The sequence below is a fragment of the Musca autumnalis genome, unplaced genomic scaffold (genome assembly GCF_047663935.1).
Source record: "Musca autumnalis isolate F117 unplaced genomic scaffold, ASM4766393v1 scaffold_5, whole genome shotgun sequence".
In the NCBI taxonomy this organism is placed as follows: Eukaryota; Metazoa; Arthropoda; class Insecta; order Diptera; family Muscidae; genus Musca; species Musca autumnalis.
Window position 1 is genome coordinate 113,451,173 of NW_027412088.1, and position 21,489 is coordinate 113,472,661.

The 21,489-nt window shown below is 35.4% G+C and overlaps 1 protein-coding gene across 43 annotated transcripts in view; it reads left to right on the top strand.

The window, feature by feature from the left end:
- The window catches only part of Trpm (transient receptor potential cation channel, subfamily M), a 403,692-nt gene that overhangs the window by 336,029 nt on the left and 46,174 nt on the right, over positions 1–21,489 (top strand). For 28 of the 43 annotated variants that reach the window (XM_073992979.1, XM_073992972.1, XM_073992985.1 and 25 more), the window contains 9 exons: positions 4,545–4,692; positions 6,042–6,228; positions 6,464–6,620; positions 6,787–6,888; positions 13,923–14,109; positions 14,219–14,408; positions 17,630–17,841; positions 17,931–18,083; positions 18,447–18,521. In XM_073992979.1, the coding sequence (XP_073849080.1) occupies positions 4,545–4,692; positions 6,042–6,228; positions 6,464–6,620; positions 6,787–6,888; positions 13,923–14,109; positions 14,219–14,408; positions 17,630–17,841; positions 17,931–18,083; positions 18,447–18,521 (1,411 nt within the window). The remainder of the gene's footprint in view (positions 1–4,544; positions 4,693–6,041; positions 6,229–6,463; positions 6,621–6,786; positions 6,889–13,922; positions 14,110–14,218; positions 14,409–17,629; positions 17,842–17,930; positions 18,084–18,446; positions 18,522–21,489) is intronic. The other 15 variants (XR_012408366.1, XR_012408365.1, XM_073992998.1 and 12 more) reach the window with 1 other exon arrangement.

Genomic DNA, 21,489 nt, shown 5'->3' on the forward strand with positions numbered 1-21,489 from the left:
TACCGGAAGTTGTAGACCGGTATTGCCTTTCTTTGAACTGAAACTATGACAATATAGGACGAAGGCCAAATTTTGGACCAAATCGTTTGATCAGTTCGAGAGTGAATAAAAATTGTTACAACAAAAATCAAAGCAATTCGAGAGCAGGTGCTAACTGAACTTTTCCGAAACTTTGTGCGGGAGGTACACCACGGAATAAACCGATTGAGTCCATACTAGAACCTAATCTACGTCTGGTAGAAATTTCACCATATGCAAAGTATACCCCAAATCGGATACTACCTTCAAGAGTTAAGGACCGATATAACCCATCTTCGAAGTTAAACTAAGTTTGAACAAAATATAATGAAGGACAAATTTTGGACCAAATCGGTTCATGCGTTCGAGAGTTATCGTGTGCACCAGCCAGACAGATCGACTCCAAATTGTATGAAACGGATTTCGTCCAAACATACTTGGGGTCTAAAACCATTACTTCGATGAGACACATTTTACCCTATGTATACACTTTCCTCGTTAGCATAAATGCTAAGGGTATAATAAAATGATACACAAATAAAATTAAAATTGTTTATTATTCTACTGACCATGGGCCAAACTAAATAAAAAAATAACATAATTATCTATTTACTAGAATAAAAAAAAAAATCACTCACTGGGAATGTTTTAAAAAACATCGGCACAAACAAGTAATAGGCTTTATTTTCCTACATTTAAAATAGCTGAACCCGAGGTACTTTATGGCACCAGAAATGTGGTTGTACGTTATGCAACCTCAATATTTTTATACCCACTACCATAGTATGGAGGGTATATAAAGTTTGTATTTCGTTTGTAACGCATCGAATTAATCATTTGCGACCCCATGAAGCATATATTACAATTTTGTGTCGATCTATGCATGTCTGTCCATACGTCTGTGGTCATCACTCTAGCATCAACAAAAATTAGGATAGGATGCTGAAATTGTGAAAAAATCGTCTTTTGTTTTCAGGCAGATCAAGATCAAGTTGAATTTTCTCTACCAAAAATTAAGAACATAGGTCCACGTTGTGTTCACCCGATATCAGGTATTTTGACGTTTTTAGCTACATTTTCTGGCTGAATTAGCTAAATTTTATTATTTAGTGTTCCTAGTGATCGAGAAACTTCTTCATCAAATATTATGGATTTAGGTCCACGTTTAGGAATAGCCTACATAAAGCCGAACCCAGTTAATTTGCATTAGTCGGAGTGGTATCCTACAGACACCACAAAAACACATTCATTCAATTATGCTGCACTTGCAACAGCATGATACTTTTGTACATGTTTTGGAATAGCCTCCATATACATAACTGTACCACCCGATTTCAGGTATTTTGACGTTTTTAGCTACATTTCCTGGCCGAATTAGCTATAATTTGTCATTTAGGGTCTACGTTTTGGAACTGCCGTCAAAATATTGGAGGGTGTGGGCGTGGCGTGATCCTAAAGACGACCATTTTTTTCGCAATTTCGGAAAATACGTCATATTTACAAATTTCTGGAGAAAGAAATAGCTATTTCTCGGAAACTATAATAGATATTCTGTTCATTGTTTTTGGAACAAAGTTCCGGATGCCAGAGAGTGCCCTCTATCAGGCCATATATACTTTTGTCACAGTTCCGTCCGTTTAACACTGTGTGTGTTTTTTCCATACCGTTTTCCATATAAATTCCAGCTATTTTACACAAATGGGCATTTTTTATAATATGAGGGGATTATTTTTTTAAGTTTGGAAAAACAATTAAATTTAAAAAAAAAATTAATTTTTTTATTTTTATGGTTTGTTTATTGGTGTTTGACCTTTTTGAAATAGTTAGAACATATGAAAAACTCAAAAACACTCATATTTTGATGCAAAATATGAAAAAAACTCAAATTTTTAACATAGACCTTGAATTCCTCTGCAGCTACTAGACCGAAATCGAATGTTTTTAATTCATCGGAAACCTGATTTTGTTATCTGTCGAACAAAGAAAAATTATGAAAATATCTCTATCCGTTCAAAAGTTACAGAGTTTTGACCAGGAAAAAACGATTCTTACCACTGTGCGTCGTTATATAGTCCCAATATAACGGTACCACCCGATTTCACATATTGTAAAAATTTTATCTGACCAAATTAGCTAAACTTAGGTATTCGGGGTTCACTGGGAACTGGGTTCAAAAACTTTTCCTCGTAAAATTGTTCGCATTGGTAATTTCGAGACTGAAAGTATACAAAATATTTCATGATGGAAGGAATAAAAAATGTCGGCCCACCCGAACATAAAGCTTTTTTTACTTAATTCTCAATGCATACGGAAATAATAGCCGTTCCTGCTGGAGTTGTGATATCAGGCAAATTATTTTCCAAAAGAGCCAGAAAATTTGGAATATATAAATATTTCACTTCTCTAAATGATTGGGTTGAGATGTTGGGCTATTAACCTTGGAAAAGATAAAGTCTAATGGACACATCTTTTATTTATGACCGGTAGATGTAAGGCACTCATCGAGTGCGTTGGACTTACAATCGATCCGAGAAATAAACATCGAATCGGAAACTATCGGGAGGCAGAAAATGTTCCCATTGAACCGAACACGAATATACATACATCATGTTACGTCCAACCTACTCAATTTATTAATGAAAGTACTCTTTGAACCTATACCACAAATTCCGTATTCGAGTAACAGAGCTGTCGGGTAAGCAACTCAAGATTTAGCCAGGAGTATCGCGGTATCACCAAAGTGGAGAATGCGATATACAGGACGAAGTCACTGTAATAATGTGAGGACGAAAATACTGTAATAATGAAATATACTAACAGATTAAGATAGTGCGATTAGGTTATAAAGTTTCACAGAATATATGCGTATAATGGAATTCTTCTTAAATGAATAAGAAGCAAAGGGAGGTCTAGTTAAAATTTGGTTCAGTAGTTCTCTAATCTTTTTATAGAAGATTTAAGCAAGAGTGCCATCCAATTTCTTGTTTCTGCCTTAAAACAGGAGACCGGATCTTATACTCTATGATTGCAACTAAGTAGATTGGTCGTCGATGTCATGCTTAAGTGTTCCATACGCCATTTTTGACCTTTTGAGATATAGGTGGTTTCTAGGGTTTTCGCGTATGCTCTTTCAGAATTTTTGGTCGGAATTTTCCTTTCTACTCTAGTTTCCGACATATCTACGGAATTTTTTCGATTCAGAAGTTTTGAAATTATTCAGAGAAAGATGCGAATTTTTTTTTTATGTCAATTTGTTCCATGTGATATACAATATTTCACATTTGTTTCATAAGTGAAGTGAATATGGAACAAATCGACAAAAATTCTATTTTTAAAAAATCTTTTATAACTTGTATGTTCAACAGATATTCTTCTAAATTTTTGCAAAGATATTCTATATAATATTATTAATAATTCAAGTAAAAAATACAAATGTTTCCTTAAGTCGTCTCCACGCATTTGTGACGCAAACATTAAAATGCAATTATCTCAAAATGGGAAAATGGCGTATGGAACACTTAAGCATGACACTTTCATCCATAGGGAAAAATAATGTAAATTATAAATAATTGGATCGAATTGAAAAAAAAATTTCAGTTCAATGTCTTGTCTAAAAGTATTTTTGTTCATTTCTTCCCATGGAAGTGCCACCAATGGCGCACAATCCATATCTATTAAACAGCTATTCAAAATTGTTTGATTTATTCTAATGATGTAATAGGTCTATGTGTAGAGGGTTTATGCGAACCAACTTGTCATTTGCTGGACACAAACGGCATTATATCCAAGACTGAATTCTAGCACTGTAATTTCAACAAGGATAAATTAATTTTGTACCTCTTTTTATATAAAACCTTTTTAAGTTCATTAAATTGCAAATTTTTATATTTCAGCAATTTTGCATAGCATATTAACATTTTCTCTTTGAACCCATTTCCCCATAATGTGTATAAAATGTGAACAAAATAAACAAATTTAAATAGTCATTCATTCTATCCTTGACAGCGGGTTCCACAAGCATTTTCTTTGTTTGTGGGTGAAGGGGGGCAACTGATACCACTTTGGCTGCAGTTTTATAAAAGTGTTCACAAAACCCAAACCAATGAAAACATGAATGGCGAAAGGTCTGTTTTCATAAAGTGATGGGATGGTGAGCCACTATTAAATGTGCTGAATGCGGTGGTTTTGCATTTCGCCAACCGTTTACTATGTTTTAATTAATTAATTTGGTCATTTTCTGGAACATTTTCCTTTCTTTTTGTCGCAATTTATAAAAGTTGGTCAGGATGTGGTAGCTTTTACCAGTTAATGTTTCTATTAGTCGGTGGGGTATCCTACAGACGCCACAAAAAAATAAACATTCATTCAATTATGCTGTGTTTGCAACAGCATTTAAATGATACCTTTAAATAAAGTCGTAGACTAAAATAAGAAGAAATTGAAGCCCTTTGCCTTTGACATTTTTAAGATTCTCTTTACGCTTTACATCACTTTATTTATTTATTTTTTTTGTTTCATTCTTACAGATATGCCTCTGATGGTGATGAACAACCGGTGCTTGAATCCATGAGAGATTACCTCATTGGTACTATACAAAAAACATTCGAAGTGGGACCTGATCAAGCTGAAAAACTTTACCAAGAACTTTTGCAATGTACTCGCAATAAGAATTTAGTAAGTTAAACAAGTTATAAAGGATGTCCGAATTTGAGATATTATTTTAATGTTGTTGCCATTTTCGACCTGAAATTTTTATTTAATTAGCAACTCAATATGATGGGGAAAGTCTTCAAAATATCGCTCAAGGGCTACCTTAAAAGTATTTTGGGTAATGCGAATCCAGAGAAACACTTATTATTATCATAAACAGTCGATTTGGAATATAATTTGAAACTTTTTATGGAAAAGTTGGAAGTAGCTTAGAACGCCAAAAAGGCAAAAATAATAATTCTGGAAGTAATCGTCATCCAAATTTTGAACATCGTAATACTTCTTTCAAACATCGATTAGATGCGAATATGGATTATATAGGCCCACTCCGTGGGCCACAAAATTTCAAAATTTGTCGCAAAAGTGCAGTTTAAGGACATGTCTCGGATTGTTTTAATTTATTTTACAGCAGGTTGTATTCGCGACCTCTATTACGACGATAACTTTTGTTTGGTCAAGACCATGGTTCATGAAATAATGCCCTAAGCCCTGCCCACAACGGCTAAAATTAATGATGACCACGATGACTTGAATAAAGAATCAGTTTGTCTATATTGAACAATACCATACCTACCTCCTTAACAAATATTCAAAAGATTTTATGTAGTCCTGTTGTACTGCTTGTGGCCCTGTTTACAGCGATTTGATGTTTTGCGTGGACATGTGCATGCTTCCTGTCATAATGGTGCAAAAGTTCTAAAAATGTCTATAACCAACTATAATGGATAGTTGGTAAAATAACTCTGTCAACAGTTATATATGCACTTTAAGTCCACTGCTCGGATCTTGTTGCCATTTTTAATTATTATTATTGTTTTTACTAAGTGAGCCCCATACTTCCTGAGATATGGGTCCCAAAATCCCATTATTTAGGAACACACCTTCATATACCTGTTTTGGTAGTCTTTGTTCCAAGGCTATAATTTATTCTCCATGTTTCAAACCCCGCCCAAGTGCTTGTAATATAAGAAAATTATGTTTGTTATACCGACGTAACCAGGGGGGTGAACCGCCTCCTCCCTCCTCGGAATGGTAAATTTTTAGACATTTTTTATATTTTGCTCACAAAAGTTCATACGTCTCTGGTTTGTTGTATAGACTCTGTTGAGTGGAAACTTCTAAAGATTCTTTTGTCACCTACGAGGATGTTTTTCATTTTACTCATTTTATTGTTTTATTTTACAGTCAGGGCTGTCAACAAAGCCGACAGATTCTCTTTACGTGCTTTCATATTATTAATATGATACCTCAGTTTGGCCCTCCATTTATTTCTTATTGCAAATATCGCAACATAAAACACTCTTCTTTTTCAGATAACAATATTCCGAATTCAGGAGAAGCCAGAGGGTGAGGCACAAGAATTGGATCAGACCATTTTAACAGCCCTCTTTAAATCGCAACACTTAAGTCCACCAGAGCAATTGAGTTTGGCATTAACCTGGAATCGTGTCGACATAGCACGCAGTGAGATTTTTGTCTATGGCCAAGAGTGGCCAAACGGTAAGTTAAAGTTGACACAAACTTCAATTAACAGCACAATACAAAAATAACAACAACCAAAATATTCATTCTATTCGTTAATAATCTACCGCTACTCAATGTTATCCTATTTATCATAATAGACTTTGCATTCAATTTCAATATTTTTTCTCATTTCCGTTTTCCGTTATTTGCATTTCTTTTCTTTTTTGTTTGTGCGCGTGTTTTGGTGTGTGTTTGCTTTGAAACACAAAAGGAGCCCTCGACGAGGCCATGATGCAGGCACTGGAACACGATAGAATCGATTTTGTTAAATTACTTTTAGAAAATGGTGTTTCAATGAAGAAATTTTTGACAATACCGCGCCTTGAAGAACTTTACAATACCAAACATGGTCCAGCAAATACTTTAGGGTAAGTATTTCCCCTGCTTCCATTTTTTTTGCATTTTAAAGATAACAAACAGCATAGAATAATTGGTATTTTATCCCCAAAGGCTATTTATGTCGAGACATGTCTCAACACAAAATATTTAATAATATATTCTTTTGTTTGCTTTCGTTCTTTTATTTTTTTTCAGCTATATTTTACGCGATGTTCGTCCTCACATCCCCAAAGGATACGTTTATACTTTACACGATATCGGTCTAGTTATTAATAAATTAATGGGTGGCGCCTATAGGTATGTACACACTCGCTCGCTCATTTTTTTAATATATTCTGTTTTCAATTTTTCTATCTTGTTTTAATAAATAAATCGATTGATGAAATAAATCGATTTCATCCCAGGGGTTCTGCCAGACTCTTTTCATTAACGTAATGAGTAACAAAATAGAAAATGAACAAAAATGTAAATCATGATGCAGCATCAATGCTAAATTAATCTGAAATATTCTGCTTTAAAATCACACCTTCAGTCATCTTTTGTACAATATTTTGTTAGGAATATATAAAATTAATTACAATTCAATTTTGATTACTTGAATTGAAAATTTATTTCAACTTTTACGCAACATTCTGTTGGTAATGTTTGTATATTAAGCATGCATATGATTTCCATTTATTTACATATTGCAAAGTTTTTTTTACAATCGAAAATTCCATACTATTTTTTAAATTAAGTAAGTCCCAATTTACATTAGGCGAGTTTACTTGCGGCAATTGTCAGTTTCTAGGTGAGAGAGGGTGCTGAGAGGCAAAGGGTTACCATATGCCTCACCTCTCTCTCCTACAAAATGACAATTGCCGCAAGTAAACTCGCCCAATGTAAATTGGGACTAAGTAAATTATATTATTATTTATTACCATATATTACCACTATAAAGTCCAATGAATAGTAAAATTGTGATTAAAAGCTAATGCGAATACTTGTATGTGCGATTTGAAATGTCTGCGACATTTACATATTTTTTAAATAAAAAAATTTCTTTGGTCTAAACCGGTATGGTTAGCCATTCACACAGTATGCTATAATATGGCACGGTGCGCCTGAACTAACATTAAATGAAAAGGGCTTACACCTGGAAAGTTGTTGCGGATTCTGAAACAACAATGTTGGTAGATGAGAAAAATTAACAAAAAATCGCCGAAGGGATTTTTAACTAAATCGCGGTCAAAGGTCACATTTTAGGGGTTTTTTATTTTTTCAGAAATTTGCTTGGAAACCGCAAGCGCTATCGAAATAGGAGTAAGGGAAATGTTGTAAAGAATTTTAACTGCTACAATATTGCAACACTTCAGAGTATAAATATGAAGCCTTGACTTCAATTATTAGTTCTCCAACTCAAGGACCATTTGGGTTTGTGCGAAGAAATTACATGGGAAATTTTGTTCTGTGAATATTTGGTCACAGATACATGTAATACGAATGGCGGCATCAAAGATAAAGATCCCGAGTATTAATTTGGCCAAGTTTCTCCTCTTCCCAAATGTGGCAATTTTGCTTCTTTACACACCTGGAAAGCCAGAAATGTGCCTCTACACTAACATAACATGAACACGTGACACGACTCACGCGTGATCTGCCAAAAAAGGGCTGGTTAAAAAAGTACCTCTTGTTGGATGACCCGTTATATGTTCATTTTGTGGATTTGTTATTCTATAGAGTAAACGACTACAAGCTTTAGAAGTGGTACCATATGGGATTGGATTAACCCGCCTTTGGCTCTATTCTTAGATCTAGGAATGTGGTTGCTTCGATATGTTTTGAACCCAAAGCTACTGGAGGCAGTTGAGAAAGTTTGGCAGGAAAAATGAAAAGGGGCAGTGAGTTGAGTTAAGTTGTACCGGATGCTGGGCAGATGTTTCGTATGGTGTCATTAAACCTTGCCCTATAACAGTTTAGACGGTTGCATCATCGATCGTTGTTGAGCCAAAACTACTACTGCAATCCTACTGTGGCGCGTTCTTTGCCACAAGATTGTCCCGGATCCTCACTAGTTCCAGCGACCACTCTAGTCATTACCTAGGATGGAATGCCACAACTGGTGATGTGCATTGAAATCCTCTAATATTTGGTATATACCTGATGTACAGCTATTTTTCGGGGGGCGAATATGATGAGCACTTCTATCACGGCAGTTCCACACTTTACAGCTACCACCATAAGTCCAATGTATAGTTCACTAGAATCAACATTATACGAGATAGATTTGTGTGGGCTGTTGCAACAGGAAAACTAATCAATCCTCCATTTCACGATGTTATAAGGTTCAAATGTTATTGAGCTGGGTTCCCTGTGTATTCTGGAAATAAACTAACAAAAAAAACTCTTTCCCACGAACATCCGTGAAGGGTCCAGGGGAAACTTCTTTAATATAAACAATTGCAACCCAATCTATAGTTAACTTAATGCTATAGAACCTTAATTTTATCGTCGAGTTCGAACGGCGCACAGTGCAAAATATGAGCACTTTAGCGGAACTTTACTAATAACTTTTAAAGGAAAAGGTGTAGATTCCTAAAACTTTGCACAAATGTTTCTTATATTAGTGGACAGTGTGGGACTCAAATTGGGCCACATAGACCCGCGGTTTCCTGTAGCGGTCATGTAACGATGGGTGCCGTTTTTACGTTTTACATTCATTTTTCAATCGATTTTGATGCAAATTGGTATATTGAGTTTTCAGCGGATAGAAAACTTATGTACAAAATATTTTCAATATAGGTTCGCGTTTTGGAATAGCCCACATGCCGGGTTCCCTCATATTGGGTATTTTAAAGGTTAAAGAAAAATTGCAGCCGATTTTGATGCAAATGTAAATTTTAAGATGTTAGCGAATAAAAAACCTCCTTCTGGGTGAAGCCCCACAACCCTACACATCTATTAAGGAGTAAAATGTCAATATTTTTTGTTTTCATTTGTATCTAAAATGTTTATTGGTCCATTCAGCAGGTCTGTACCATTAATTTTGTTAATAATGTCTTTCAGATCAAGTTCAGGTCTGTACTGCATTACAATTTTTAACGTATTGTGGTATTTGTACCGCAGCATCTAAAAATGTTGCACTATATGTAAATCACCAAAATTTAGCGGTCAAAACTATGGAAAAATGCGAGAGTTTTCTTAATTTTACAGAAATTATCACTGTTAGAATTAGAATTTCTTCAAAACACAGTCAACAATAGCGTTCATTGTCGCGTTTACCTTCCACTTTTGGAAAATGCAACTGAATGAAATTCCCGAAGTCTTTTTAGAAAATCTTGAATATCTCCAAAGACCGCGCGATACCGCACCAGTTTTATAGCTTTGCGAACAGAGGAGAATCCAATCTTTCAGATTATATATATCTTAACACGTGAATGTACGTAATTCACTTTTGAAATGACCACGGAAAATAAAAGATTACAATTTTGAAAACTTCAAAAACTCACTTCTTTCCGACTAAAATTGCACGAAAACAATAAGGGTTTTTTGCATTTTTTTTAAAGTGTAAAATATCATAATTATTTTGTAAAATATTAAGAAAAATAAATCATGGCATACTGACTTACCATTTGTCCGCGCCACTCCATTTTTTTAATGAATAAAAAATACATTTCTTACAAAAAAAAATATTAAACAAAAGTGCAACTTTAAGTGCATTTTTTAGTCGTTTCGTGGAGTAAATCGGCAAACTGAGTATGGACCATTTGTAGTGGAGTACTTAGCTAACGAATTCAATAAAAGTTTGATTAATTTTATTTCTTTGAAAATCCCTTAAAGTTCCACTAAACTTCCTAAATTTCGCACTGTGCGGCGTGTTGAGGGACAACACTTGTAGGAACATTTACATGGCTGGAAAATACTCAGGAACGGTACGCCAATATCATGCTATAGGTTTTTTGAGACCGTTGAAAACGTTTTGATGTTCTATAGCCTTAAAATTGAATCCGTGCTATACATTGCACCATTGTGGAACCCATGATCGGAAGTACCTCTACACATTTAATTGCTGTTGATTTGAACATACTCATTTAGAGCGCTTTAACTTAAATGTCGCCACAATTATTATTATTAAAAGAAGTATGAGAGGGTTATAGTCGGACAGGGCCGACTATGTGATACCCTACTCCACTACACCTGGACACTATTTTCCAAGCAATTTCTTTTATATGATTGCGACATATTTTGTACATATATGTACATATGTATATGTATAAGTTGATATACATGGTAACATACCGTCCATATGAATTTAGATTACTATAGCTGATTGGGTCCGATAAGAACTTAAGCATATTTGAAAAAAAAACGAGTTTTAAGTGGTTATATATACGTTCAGAAGCGGTATTATGCCAAAACATTCTGTTATACGACAATTCTGGAATGTACATGGTGAGATTTTGACATGCTACCTGTCCGGTTAGTTCTTGGATCTGATAAATATCTCGGCCTCGTGTATTCTGTACAATTTCTGTCCAAAAAATATCTCCAGGGCAATATAAAACACCTTCTACATTTTGGGTCAACTTTTTCGTATAAGGGGACAATTTCTTTTATCTTTCATTCTGGTGATAAATCAAATTTTTTCAAGCCATATAACTTAAATATTGATTTATATCGAGGAGAAGTACTCGGTTTCACTACTCCAAAAACATAACCACACATTTTTTGAATAATTTCTATGGAAATTTTTCCTGGAAATTACTGTTTTCCCAAAATTTGCCTATTTTGGTATACCGGTGTCCTTGGTATGAATCGGAGGTGTTTGTATAGATTTATCGGTGTCAAGTCTTTTTTCAACATCTGTTGATGACCTCTGAGAGATCTGCTTAATAATTCGTATAATAATTTGATCATCCCATGCAGTAGATGTTCTTGTCCTTGCATCTCCTTCCCATCCTATGGCGATTTTAGTCCTTTTTACGCGGTATCCAGCTCCAGATTAAGATATTGTGATGTTCCTATGTTTATTTTTGAACCTCGTTGGATCCACAATTTTCAAAAATTACCATTGTACCAAGCGTTGATAAAAATTTCTGGTCATAATTTAAGTTTTTCTTAAAGAATTAGACATGTCTTGTTTTCGGCATACTTGTCTATCAAAATTAAACATATGTGGGATAAAATGTACTCATCATGAAAGCGTTTTGCCCACTTCTTCTGATTAAAAACAATTTTATGCCAATACATACAAAAAACTCGTCAAAAATGAACTAATAGATATTCGTACCACGGAGTTGCAAATGTTTTGAGCAGGCTACAACATGTGTTCCTCCGATATTTCACACATTTTTTAAACATAAGTGTTCATAACTGAATAATCCTTTTTAAATCCTGAAAATATGGTCAATAAAAAATCAAATAACAAAAACAAACATATATCAAAAGACAAAATGTCCCAAAAAATAGACTGAATGTGATATAGGCATCTGAGTTGCAAATGTTTTGAGCAGCACTGTGTACAATGTACACTGTACATATATACGCCGTCATTACTGGAAACGTAAGGTATTATTGTCCGTATTTTATATGACCAATCGAGGCTTTTTCGCTACATATTATTAAAACAAGTTAGATAGTATCAGTCAGCTGTGCCGACGGAGATATACCCTCAGCCTCGGACACAAAAAAAGTAAACTCAGTACTTATAACGTCTCTATGGTTTTTTTAACAATTTGGGCCAATTTCCCAAGAAGAATGGACTTTGATCCCCAGTGACCCCGTTGTAACAAGGACCACAAAGACTAAAAAACAACAAACAAATTCAAAACGGTTCGAGAACAGCTGTTCAACTATACTTTTCCCAAAGGAGTGGGCCCGTATAGTCAATATTCAAACCTGATATATGCATGGAAGTAATATTTCAACATCCCTAGTTTGGAACAATTCGGTTAGTGCCTTCTGGAACTATCGTGCGAATAATCCCAGCAAAAAATTTGAACTTTTGTGAGGGTAATTAACGGAAGGGGTAGACCGATAATATTTACGAGACCTAATATTTGACCCAAATAGCTTTATTCTTCGAGAGTTATCGTGCGCACCAGCCAGCCAGACAGACGGACGGACAAGGGTAAATCGACTCCAAATTGTCTGAAATGGATTTCGTCCAAACATACTTGGGGTCTAATATGGTTATTTCGATAAATAGTTTTCGGTGATTTTTATCGAATCAACTTTTCTATCATGATTGTGACACTTTGTAACATGGAATGTAAATTATATGCTAGGCAGTAGATCAGTTATCTAACCGCTACATTCGTGTTGGTTTATATGTTTATATGTTATATGTATTTTCGTAGATTGCCGATATATGTCTCCTAGAAATAAAATATAGACCAAAAATTGAATTTGGATATTTTTCCCACAAAATTCAACCGACAAGAACTATCCGCTCAATATCCAAAATTGTTGGCATTTTCCTTGACCAAAATTCTAACCTCGTGTAAACATTTGTCAGTATTAAACTATAACTGTGAACTCTAGCGTGGTTATGGTTACTATACACACAATTAAATCTGTGAAATTTCTATATATACTAGGCTGTAACTCTGTTATCTGAGCACAAAACTGGCATCTATGGAAAGGTCGAGATATCGTCTTGCAAAAATAACTCACGTGTACGGAATGTGTGTACCAGGAATAAAGATATAAGATATATATTACAATTTTTTCCGATTTCCACACAATAGTTTCCAGTAACAACAGCGATCTATTTTGAGGTGAAACCAACCTCCATACCAAATTTCGTGACGATCGGCCTGGAGTTTGATTACAATTTTAGCAAAACAAACTTCTAACACCCTTCCCACATTGTGGAGTAGGTTATAGAAACTACAAAAATCTATTATTCTTAACATAAACAAAACTCAAGCTTCAATGAACCCGACAGCAGTCAAACAATATTAATCACACAAATGTCATTTTGGATATAAAGTTCAAAAAGACAAATACATTTCACAAATCATGTTAAACTTTCTCCAACTTAAGTGCAGGCACGTTGATGAGGTTATTTTACATCAAGGAGAAAGACGGTGTCAAATGATATGAAAAAGGTCGCATATGTCATTTGAATGTTTATGTTGGGGGGTAAGAGAATATTGATTTAATAAAGTTTAGTTTGTATGGAACTACTACGATGCACCTCTCTTGACACAAGTCATACTAATGCAATTTATTGTAGGAACTGAAGGAAAATTTAACAACAAAAAATTATTTAAACATTGAAGAATATAGTATTGAATTGAATATATTTAATTTAAATTAACAAAAAACCCTTATCCTTATTATTGCAGATCATATTATACACGCCGAAAATTTCGTCCTATTTATGCCAAAGTTATGAATAGTTATGCCAATGCACACCGAAAATCATCGACATACCAACGATATGCTGGCGCAAATTCATTAAGTCTGGTCACGGGTCTTTTGCCCTTTACATCGGAAATGGCTCTTTTCGAATTTCCGTTTAATGAGCTTTTGGTGAGTCTATGACATTTTATCAAATGCAAATACATACATATCGACGAATGTATGTAGTTAAACTCTTGTGAATTAACGTGTGTATTTTCAATTATCTGCCAATCTTTAGATATGGGCTGTGCTAACAAAACGCCAACAAATGGCTCTCCTAATGTGGACACATGGAGAAGAGGCGTTGGCAAAGTCATTGGTTGCCTGTAAGCTGTATAAAGCAATGGCACATGAAGCTGCCGAAGATGATTTGGATACGGAAATTTATGAAGAATTACGTTCGTATGCAAAGGAGTTTGAAAGTAAAGGTAAGAAGTAACAAAAATTAATACTGTGTATATTTACGTATGTAAAAGGATTAAATCCATTTCACAAGAAATATGATGAAACTACGATTCCGCATTTAGTTAAATTCCTGGATTTAGAATTCAAAGGATGCTTTTAAAGAGCAAACTCTTATTTTGTCTGTCTCCTATTATTTCCTTGTATTTATCAGGTCATCAGGCCATTCCTTCTATACAAAATTTTTAGTCGGAAACATTCAAAGGATTGGACAAAATCCAATATGCATAAATAGTTGGTGGAACACAATGTAGATAACATTGAAGGACAGACATATATTAATATACAAATATTACAATCTTAACAGAAGATAATATTCGGTGTTGGTTTCAAAATTTATCTCGATTTATAGATATTAATTCATTTGAGATTAGATTGGTTCCGATTCTACAGGACCATTGATACCATCACAATAGTCGCATCGCCGACCTTATGACAATTTGATACAATGTCTCGAAGGAAGTTACCAACTTAGTCATCAAAGTCTGGAATCACGATTTTATTAGCCATAACGTAGTAGTTGTATTTTCGTTTTCCCGATTAATCCTGCCCTGGCTCTATCTCCAGATCTACACCATTTTCCCATGTAATTCGAATAATTTCAGTTGTAATTTGAAACATTTCATTTGAAATTTAAGAATTCCAATTGAATTTTGAATTATTTCATTTGTAATTTGAGAATTTCACTTGAAATTGGTGTAGTAATGTTCGCAGGACAGAATTTCATTTGAAATTGGTGTAGTAATGTTCGCAGGTTTGTCGACGTAGCTGGAGTTCTTCAGCTACGATAGATGGTGATGTACTCCGAAGGCCGCTTTCATACGATAGTTGCTTATGGCATCCGCGACTGCATCAGTGCGAATGCTTTGCTGATATAGGGGTTCTCTCTTATATCGTTGGTCCTCTCTCTCTCTCTATCATCATGATTATGTGAGTAGAAACTAGCCGCTTGTTTGCTGCCACCTGGCTTATACGTTGATTTCGACCAGATTTTTTACAATGTTAGCCATTTATCCCTTCCCGTACTTTTTGAACAAATTTCTATGGGAAAGAAAGTTTTGATAGTTTGCTCTTTTGTTAGCTTTACCATTAAAAAAGTAAGACAAAATCAAAGGTTTCTTTGTCTGCACCCTTAGTGCTGCCGGTTAGAAGTTTAAGGACCTCGTTCCTACCGTCCCGGACATTCAACTCTTTGCTCATCTCCGCAGTACATGTGGAGAACAGAGTGCGGAAAAATGTGATAAGATCTATCAAATTGTAATTCAGCCTCTTACATATGGCATTGTGGAAGGTACTCGTCGTCAAGGTCGTACAATCATCCATATACGTAACAATGTCAGTGACGTCTGGAGGTAGAATTCACTCTATTGGCCTTCGACTTCTTGTTCCTGAATTCCATGTATGTATGGCGTCCACACATTAATTCATTTCCAACGTTTCAAACTTGGACGGAGGGTAGACTGCCACGATATCGCCAAACCGCGTGGAGTGCTAGGCCAAATCAAAGACTTTTTACTTATCGTACAGCTTTTTTGGTTGAGTCATCGACAAACGTGGCCAATATTTAATGTCAAAAGCTTACGAAAAGAGCTCTGCACAGATCCTCTACAGACTTTCAGTATCGCCACGGGATCCCTTCATAATCCTTGTACTATAACCATCACATTGGTACATTTTTCGGATTGCATTCTTTACATTTGGATTTTCTCACACTGATATGCCCCTCTCGAAAAGGGGGCATTAGTCTGTAAGCCTAATACCATTATCGAGGGTTAAAAGGTATATACGGCAAAAATACTCATTACAAACCCTCTTAGGCTAGGTAGGTTCGGCTGAAAAGAGGGGTGACGCAACATCACCACATGTCCGTGTGGACAGTATTATTAAAATATTTGAAGGGCTGTTTTGTGCTCTAATTTGGAGACGGGATGAGGTTATATTTTAGAAAGTAAGAATTTTCTAGTTAATTCCTGATTATTTTGTTGACGTTAGTTTAAGATCTCTGTCCTATCGACATAACCTTTTAAATGTTTAAACTCGTTTGTCTTAATTTGGTGGAGTCCTTGTATTATGTCGTTCCCTAGTAGCTGGGTTCTTAGATTTGTGAAGGCCTGGCAATGGCAGAGGTGCATTCACTGTTTTCTGCACAACCTATTTTGTGCAGGTGCGCTTGTAGCACTAGGTGTCCTGTAAGGATGCCTGTCAGTCTACTGATGTATTTTTAATTTAGTAAAAGTAGTTCCTATGTTTTGTCCTCGTCTGGGTTCCCCCATTGGATTTTTGTGTTTTTCCCTTCTCTTCACTACTGCACTACTTCACTACTGTGCATTTTTTGCACATGCCTTCAGCTCTAAACGCGTCGTTTTTTAAGGCTTTGCGTTATATAGAGTTATTGTAGGTTGCCCCCTGTCTTGTTTTGCCAAGGAGTTTGCTATTTCGTTACCCCTAATCCATGTATGCCCTGGTACCCATATAATGTTAACCGTACCATGTTGGGAGTAGTTGTTTATAAACTTTATACATTCCAAGAGAGTTCTAGGTTACTGTCTTGGTTGCTATAGCTTTAATGGCTGCTTTTCTGTCCGTAAGGACGTTTGTAGCGGTAGGCTTTGTGTGAGTGTCAAACCAGTTCAGACACTCAGTTATCGCTCGGATTTCCGTATTGTGATCCGGCAGTCTGGCAGAGATTTTCGTTTCCGGTTTCATGATATAAAGACCCAATCCGGTTCTCCCCAGCACAGCCCCATCCGTAAATCCGCAGCTTTCAGCTAGAATCTGTGCTAGAGCTCCATCGATTTACATGTCTCCGTCCGGTATTAAAACTTCACACACACGGTCTGATACTATTTAAGTTATAGATTTGCCCGTTGTGACCTCAAGCATGTTTTGGTGGTATTTTCCGATACACTCGCACATCGACTTTAGCCTTATACCAGCGTTGGCTACCTCATACTTTACTACATCATTATTTTAATAAGGTAAAATCGTTCGGAAAGAGTGGTTATTTTTCGCCACTTATTTCGCACGACCTATCCTTGTCAAAATAATGTCTTAGTAAGGGATTTTGAAATGGGTATTTTTGATGCGCACTGCGCCCCTCAAACAAACTCATGTATGCTATTTCTTTCAATTGTAATTGCAGATCATAATGTTTCTAAAACTCGTTTTCTTCTTCTATAATTTCCAGGTATTAAGCTACTCGACTTTAGTTATCGGACAGATGCCGAAAAGGCCCAGCGTCTATTGACGTGTGAATTGCATTCGTGGTCCAACCAAAGCTGTCTATCACTTGCCGTTGCAGCTAACCACAGAGCACTCCTGGCCCATCCCTGCAGTCAAGTTATATTGGCTGATTTATGGATGGGTGGATTGCGAACACGAAAAAACACTAATTTTAAGGTACAAACATATTCGTCCTCTAAAAGAATGTTCCAATAAAATTTAAAGTTCTAATTCCGTTAAAATGTCATTAACCGATCGATTTCTAGGTTATATTAGGTTTAATTTTGCCATTTTATATCAAACATTTGGATTTTAAATCAAAAGAAGAACTGCAACAAATGCCTCAAACCGAAGAGGAACATTTAGAAAATCAAAATCTGGACAATGATGATTCGGATCGTTCTCATCCCGATGCTGAGGTAAGTTATTTAGTTTTCAATAAGAATTAATTAAAAAAAATCAAGCTTTAATTTTTGTAATTTAATGACATTGGAGAGGTTTTGCGTTGATTATTGGATTATGTTGGACATTTTTTATTGGGTATTTGTTTTGATTGAATTAAAATGAAATTTTATGTTTAGATTTCAACATGTAAATACATATGTATTTAACACTCAGGTGTAATCATTTCGTTTATGTAAATTTGTTGATTCTTCAAATATTTTAATAATACTTCACAAACTTTGATTTTAAATTAGTACTATGTATTTCTACTACTACTATTTCTTCTACTACCAACTACTACTACTTCTATTATTATTGTCCTAATACTTATTTTCTAGAATCCTCTGACAAAAGCGAAAAGGTCAATTTCTTTGAAATATAGGATGGGCAGTAATAACAATAATGCAGAAAAGGTAGTAAATCAAACTTTGTAATATACGTTGATATTCGATATTCGTGCATACAACCATATAAATAAATATGTGCCCGAGTATTAAGCATTTACATACATACTACATGCATACATACCCACCATGTGTATACAAATGTAATGTAGGTTCGACAAACATACACTATATCCCCTTGTATGTATATGTGTCCCCTATTTACTAACCACATCTTAACAATCTATCCGTCTTAAGTTGATTATCTTCTTTCTTTTTTGTTTTCGTTTGACTTGTGGGTCCTGTTTAACGTTAAAGAAATTAGAATGAAATAGAATAGATCATATGTCAATGTGCAAAGTCTTAAATTTATTTGTATAATTATATATAGCCCTGTGGAAGAAATTTAGGTTAGGTCGATTCTGAGAGTAACGGGTGAAAACAGCGGATAAATTAGAAGACCCGTATCACGCATTTTGTTTATGTTAGTTCGAGTTTTTTTAATCGACATTCGAAGTTTGCGGTCACACTTTTTCATAGATTTTTATCTTTAAACGGGCATAACTTCTTTTTTCGCAATTATAATTTTCCTTTTTTTAAAAGAATCGTATATTAACTTTCAAATCGTTTTAAAATTTGTTGTATATTTTAACTTTAGACCATGGGTGGCGTATGATTCTTATTACTCATAAAAACATACGCCAACGTTAAAAAAGAAAAAAATATTTAGTTAAAAAGTTAGAACACATTTAAACCACTATCACGCATTCTGTTTATGTTAGATCGAGTTTTTTTAATCGACCCTCGAAGTTTGCGGTCACACTTTTTCTTAGGTTTTTAACTTTAAAAGGGCATAACTTCTTTTTTCACAATTACAATTGTCCTTTTTTTAAAAAAGAATCGTATATTATCTTTCAAATCGGTTAAAAATTTGTTGTATATTTTAACGTTAGACCATGGGTGGCGCATGATTCTTATTACTCATAAAAACATACACCACTAATGATCCAACGTTAAGTTATTCGGGGGTACTTGTTTTTAATTTGTTTACCAAACCAAGGCAGAACTTTGTCAAAGTTTGTAGGTGATAGAGGGTGCTGAGAGGCAAAGGGTTACCATATGCCTCACCTCTCTGTCCTACAAAATGACAATTGCCGCAAGTAAACTCGCCCAATGTAAATTGGGACTTATTCTCAATTTTGTCTAAGGTGGATATCACAATCGGTATGTTCGACCCCGTGGTGGCATCTGTGTAGCTAGGTCACTTGTTTTTCGTTAGTGTATGTGCTATGTTTATCATCATTCCTTCTATATACCTTTACTCTGTCAAACGATAGTTTGTGAGCATATCTCAATATGCGTAGTGAGACCAAAATTTCCAGCAGAGGCGGTTGATAAACTTCGTTGAGCTAAACCCAGTTACACCTGAGTTAGGTTGGTCGGTGAGAACAAGCGAAACAAGTGGCTAGATAATCTAAAGAGTTAGAATATTTGAGCCGGAATAATTGAGTTATGGTTACGAACACTGGGAAGAAGGAATATATGACGTCAGCCATGTTTGGTGACGTTACGCTGTCTGAATCTAAAAGGTGCGTAAGTTATTTTAATCGACAATTTTTCCAGCGTGAAAACCATCAATATGTACATGATGTTGCAAATGTCGTTAGGAACCCTAAATCATCCTTAGCACATGACGGCATCTCCATAGTAATGCTGAAATAGCTCGATGGGCCGGAATTTAAGTATCTTCCCAAAGTTCTCAACCTGTAGTTAGCCACCCACATCGTATCCGAAGTCTTGAAAATAGGCGGGGTGGTCCTGCTACAGAAGCCAGGTAAGGATGCCAGGCAAGATGATTCGTACAGACCGATTTCGCTTTTGTTACGTATGCAGCCACTAAATCTACAGCCAATCTGTTCACCACATGTACAGATGAGATTAGCACACAGTTGAATATCCTGGCTGATGGTAACAAAATTTCGACTACTAATCCAAGAGTCTAGTGGCAACATCGACAGTATGCTTAGGTCGTACGCACATGCTACAACTATCTGCAACAAGCTAAGATGTAGTAACAAAGTTCTCAAGTCTCTAACCGGCAGCACGTAGGGTACAGACAAAGACACCTTGTTGGCCACACATGCATAAGTCGATAGATCTGTCTGTTTTAAGCTATGCGGCACCGCTGTGGACCGTGAACATAAGCACAACGCGATGAAACGATATTCAAAGTGCCTCCTCATGTCATCAGTGGATAACCTGCATGAGAAGACGAAAATTCTTGCAGAGCGGCATAGATATTAGGCAGATCGACTTTTGCAGCCAAAAGACTAAAAGTCAACTTTTGGCTGGAGGGAAAATCACATAATAGTTTATTTTGTGATCGATTTTCGCCCATTGGTTATTTGACTTTGGCAGTTTTAAATTTTCTGATAGCTACAAAATCATCAGTGCAAAGTTTTAAAAGAAAACTTGAAAATCGACAAATAATCGATTTTCTGTGGTTATCAAAAAATCGAAAGTCGAGTTTTAGGACAACTGAAATAATCGCCAGACCGAAAAATCGCATTTTTAATTTGATCAAAATCACAAAGTCGAAAAATCGATTATTGCTTTTCATTATCTATTCCTAGTAAACCAATGTAGTAAACCATGGTAGTTTTGGCTCAACTGCGTTTGGAATGGTGCAGTCGGCTAAATTCCCATAGGGCAAGGATTCGTGACACTGTGCAAAACATCTGCACGCACGACACTCTGCTCCTTTCCAATTCAACTAATTCCAGTAGCAGTCATATTCCTAGACCTGGAGATAGAGTCAGATTAAGCAGGAAAACAAGTTGTTTTCTTTACGTCAGAATCTAATATGCGATAAAAAGAATATTTATTCATCTGTGGTTGGAGAACACTTGTTACCAAATTTCCTTTTTCGTCGTTAGAAGATAATGTATCTATAATGTTAACTTGGCGCTCCAGGTGCTATTTAGTTATTAACAAAATT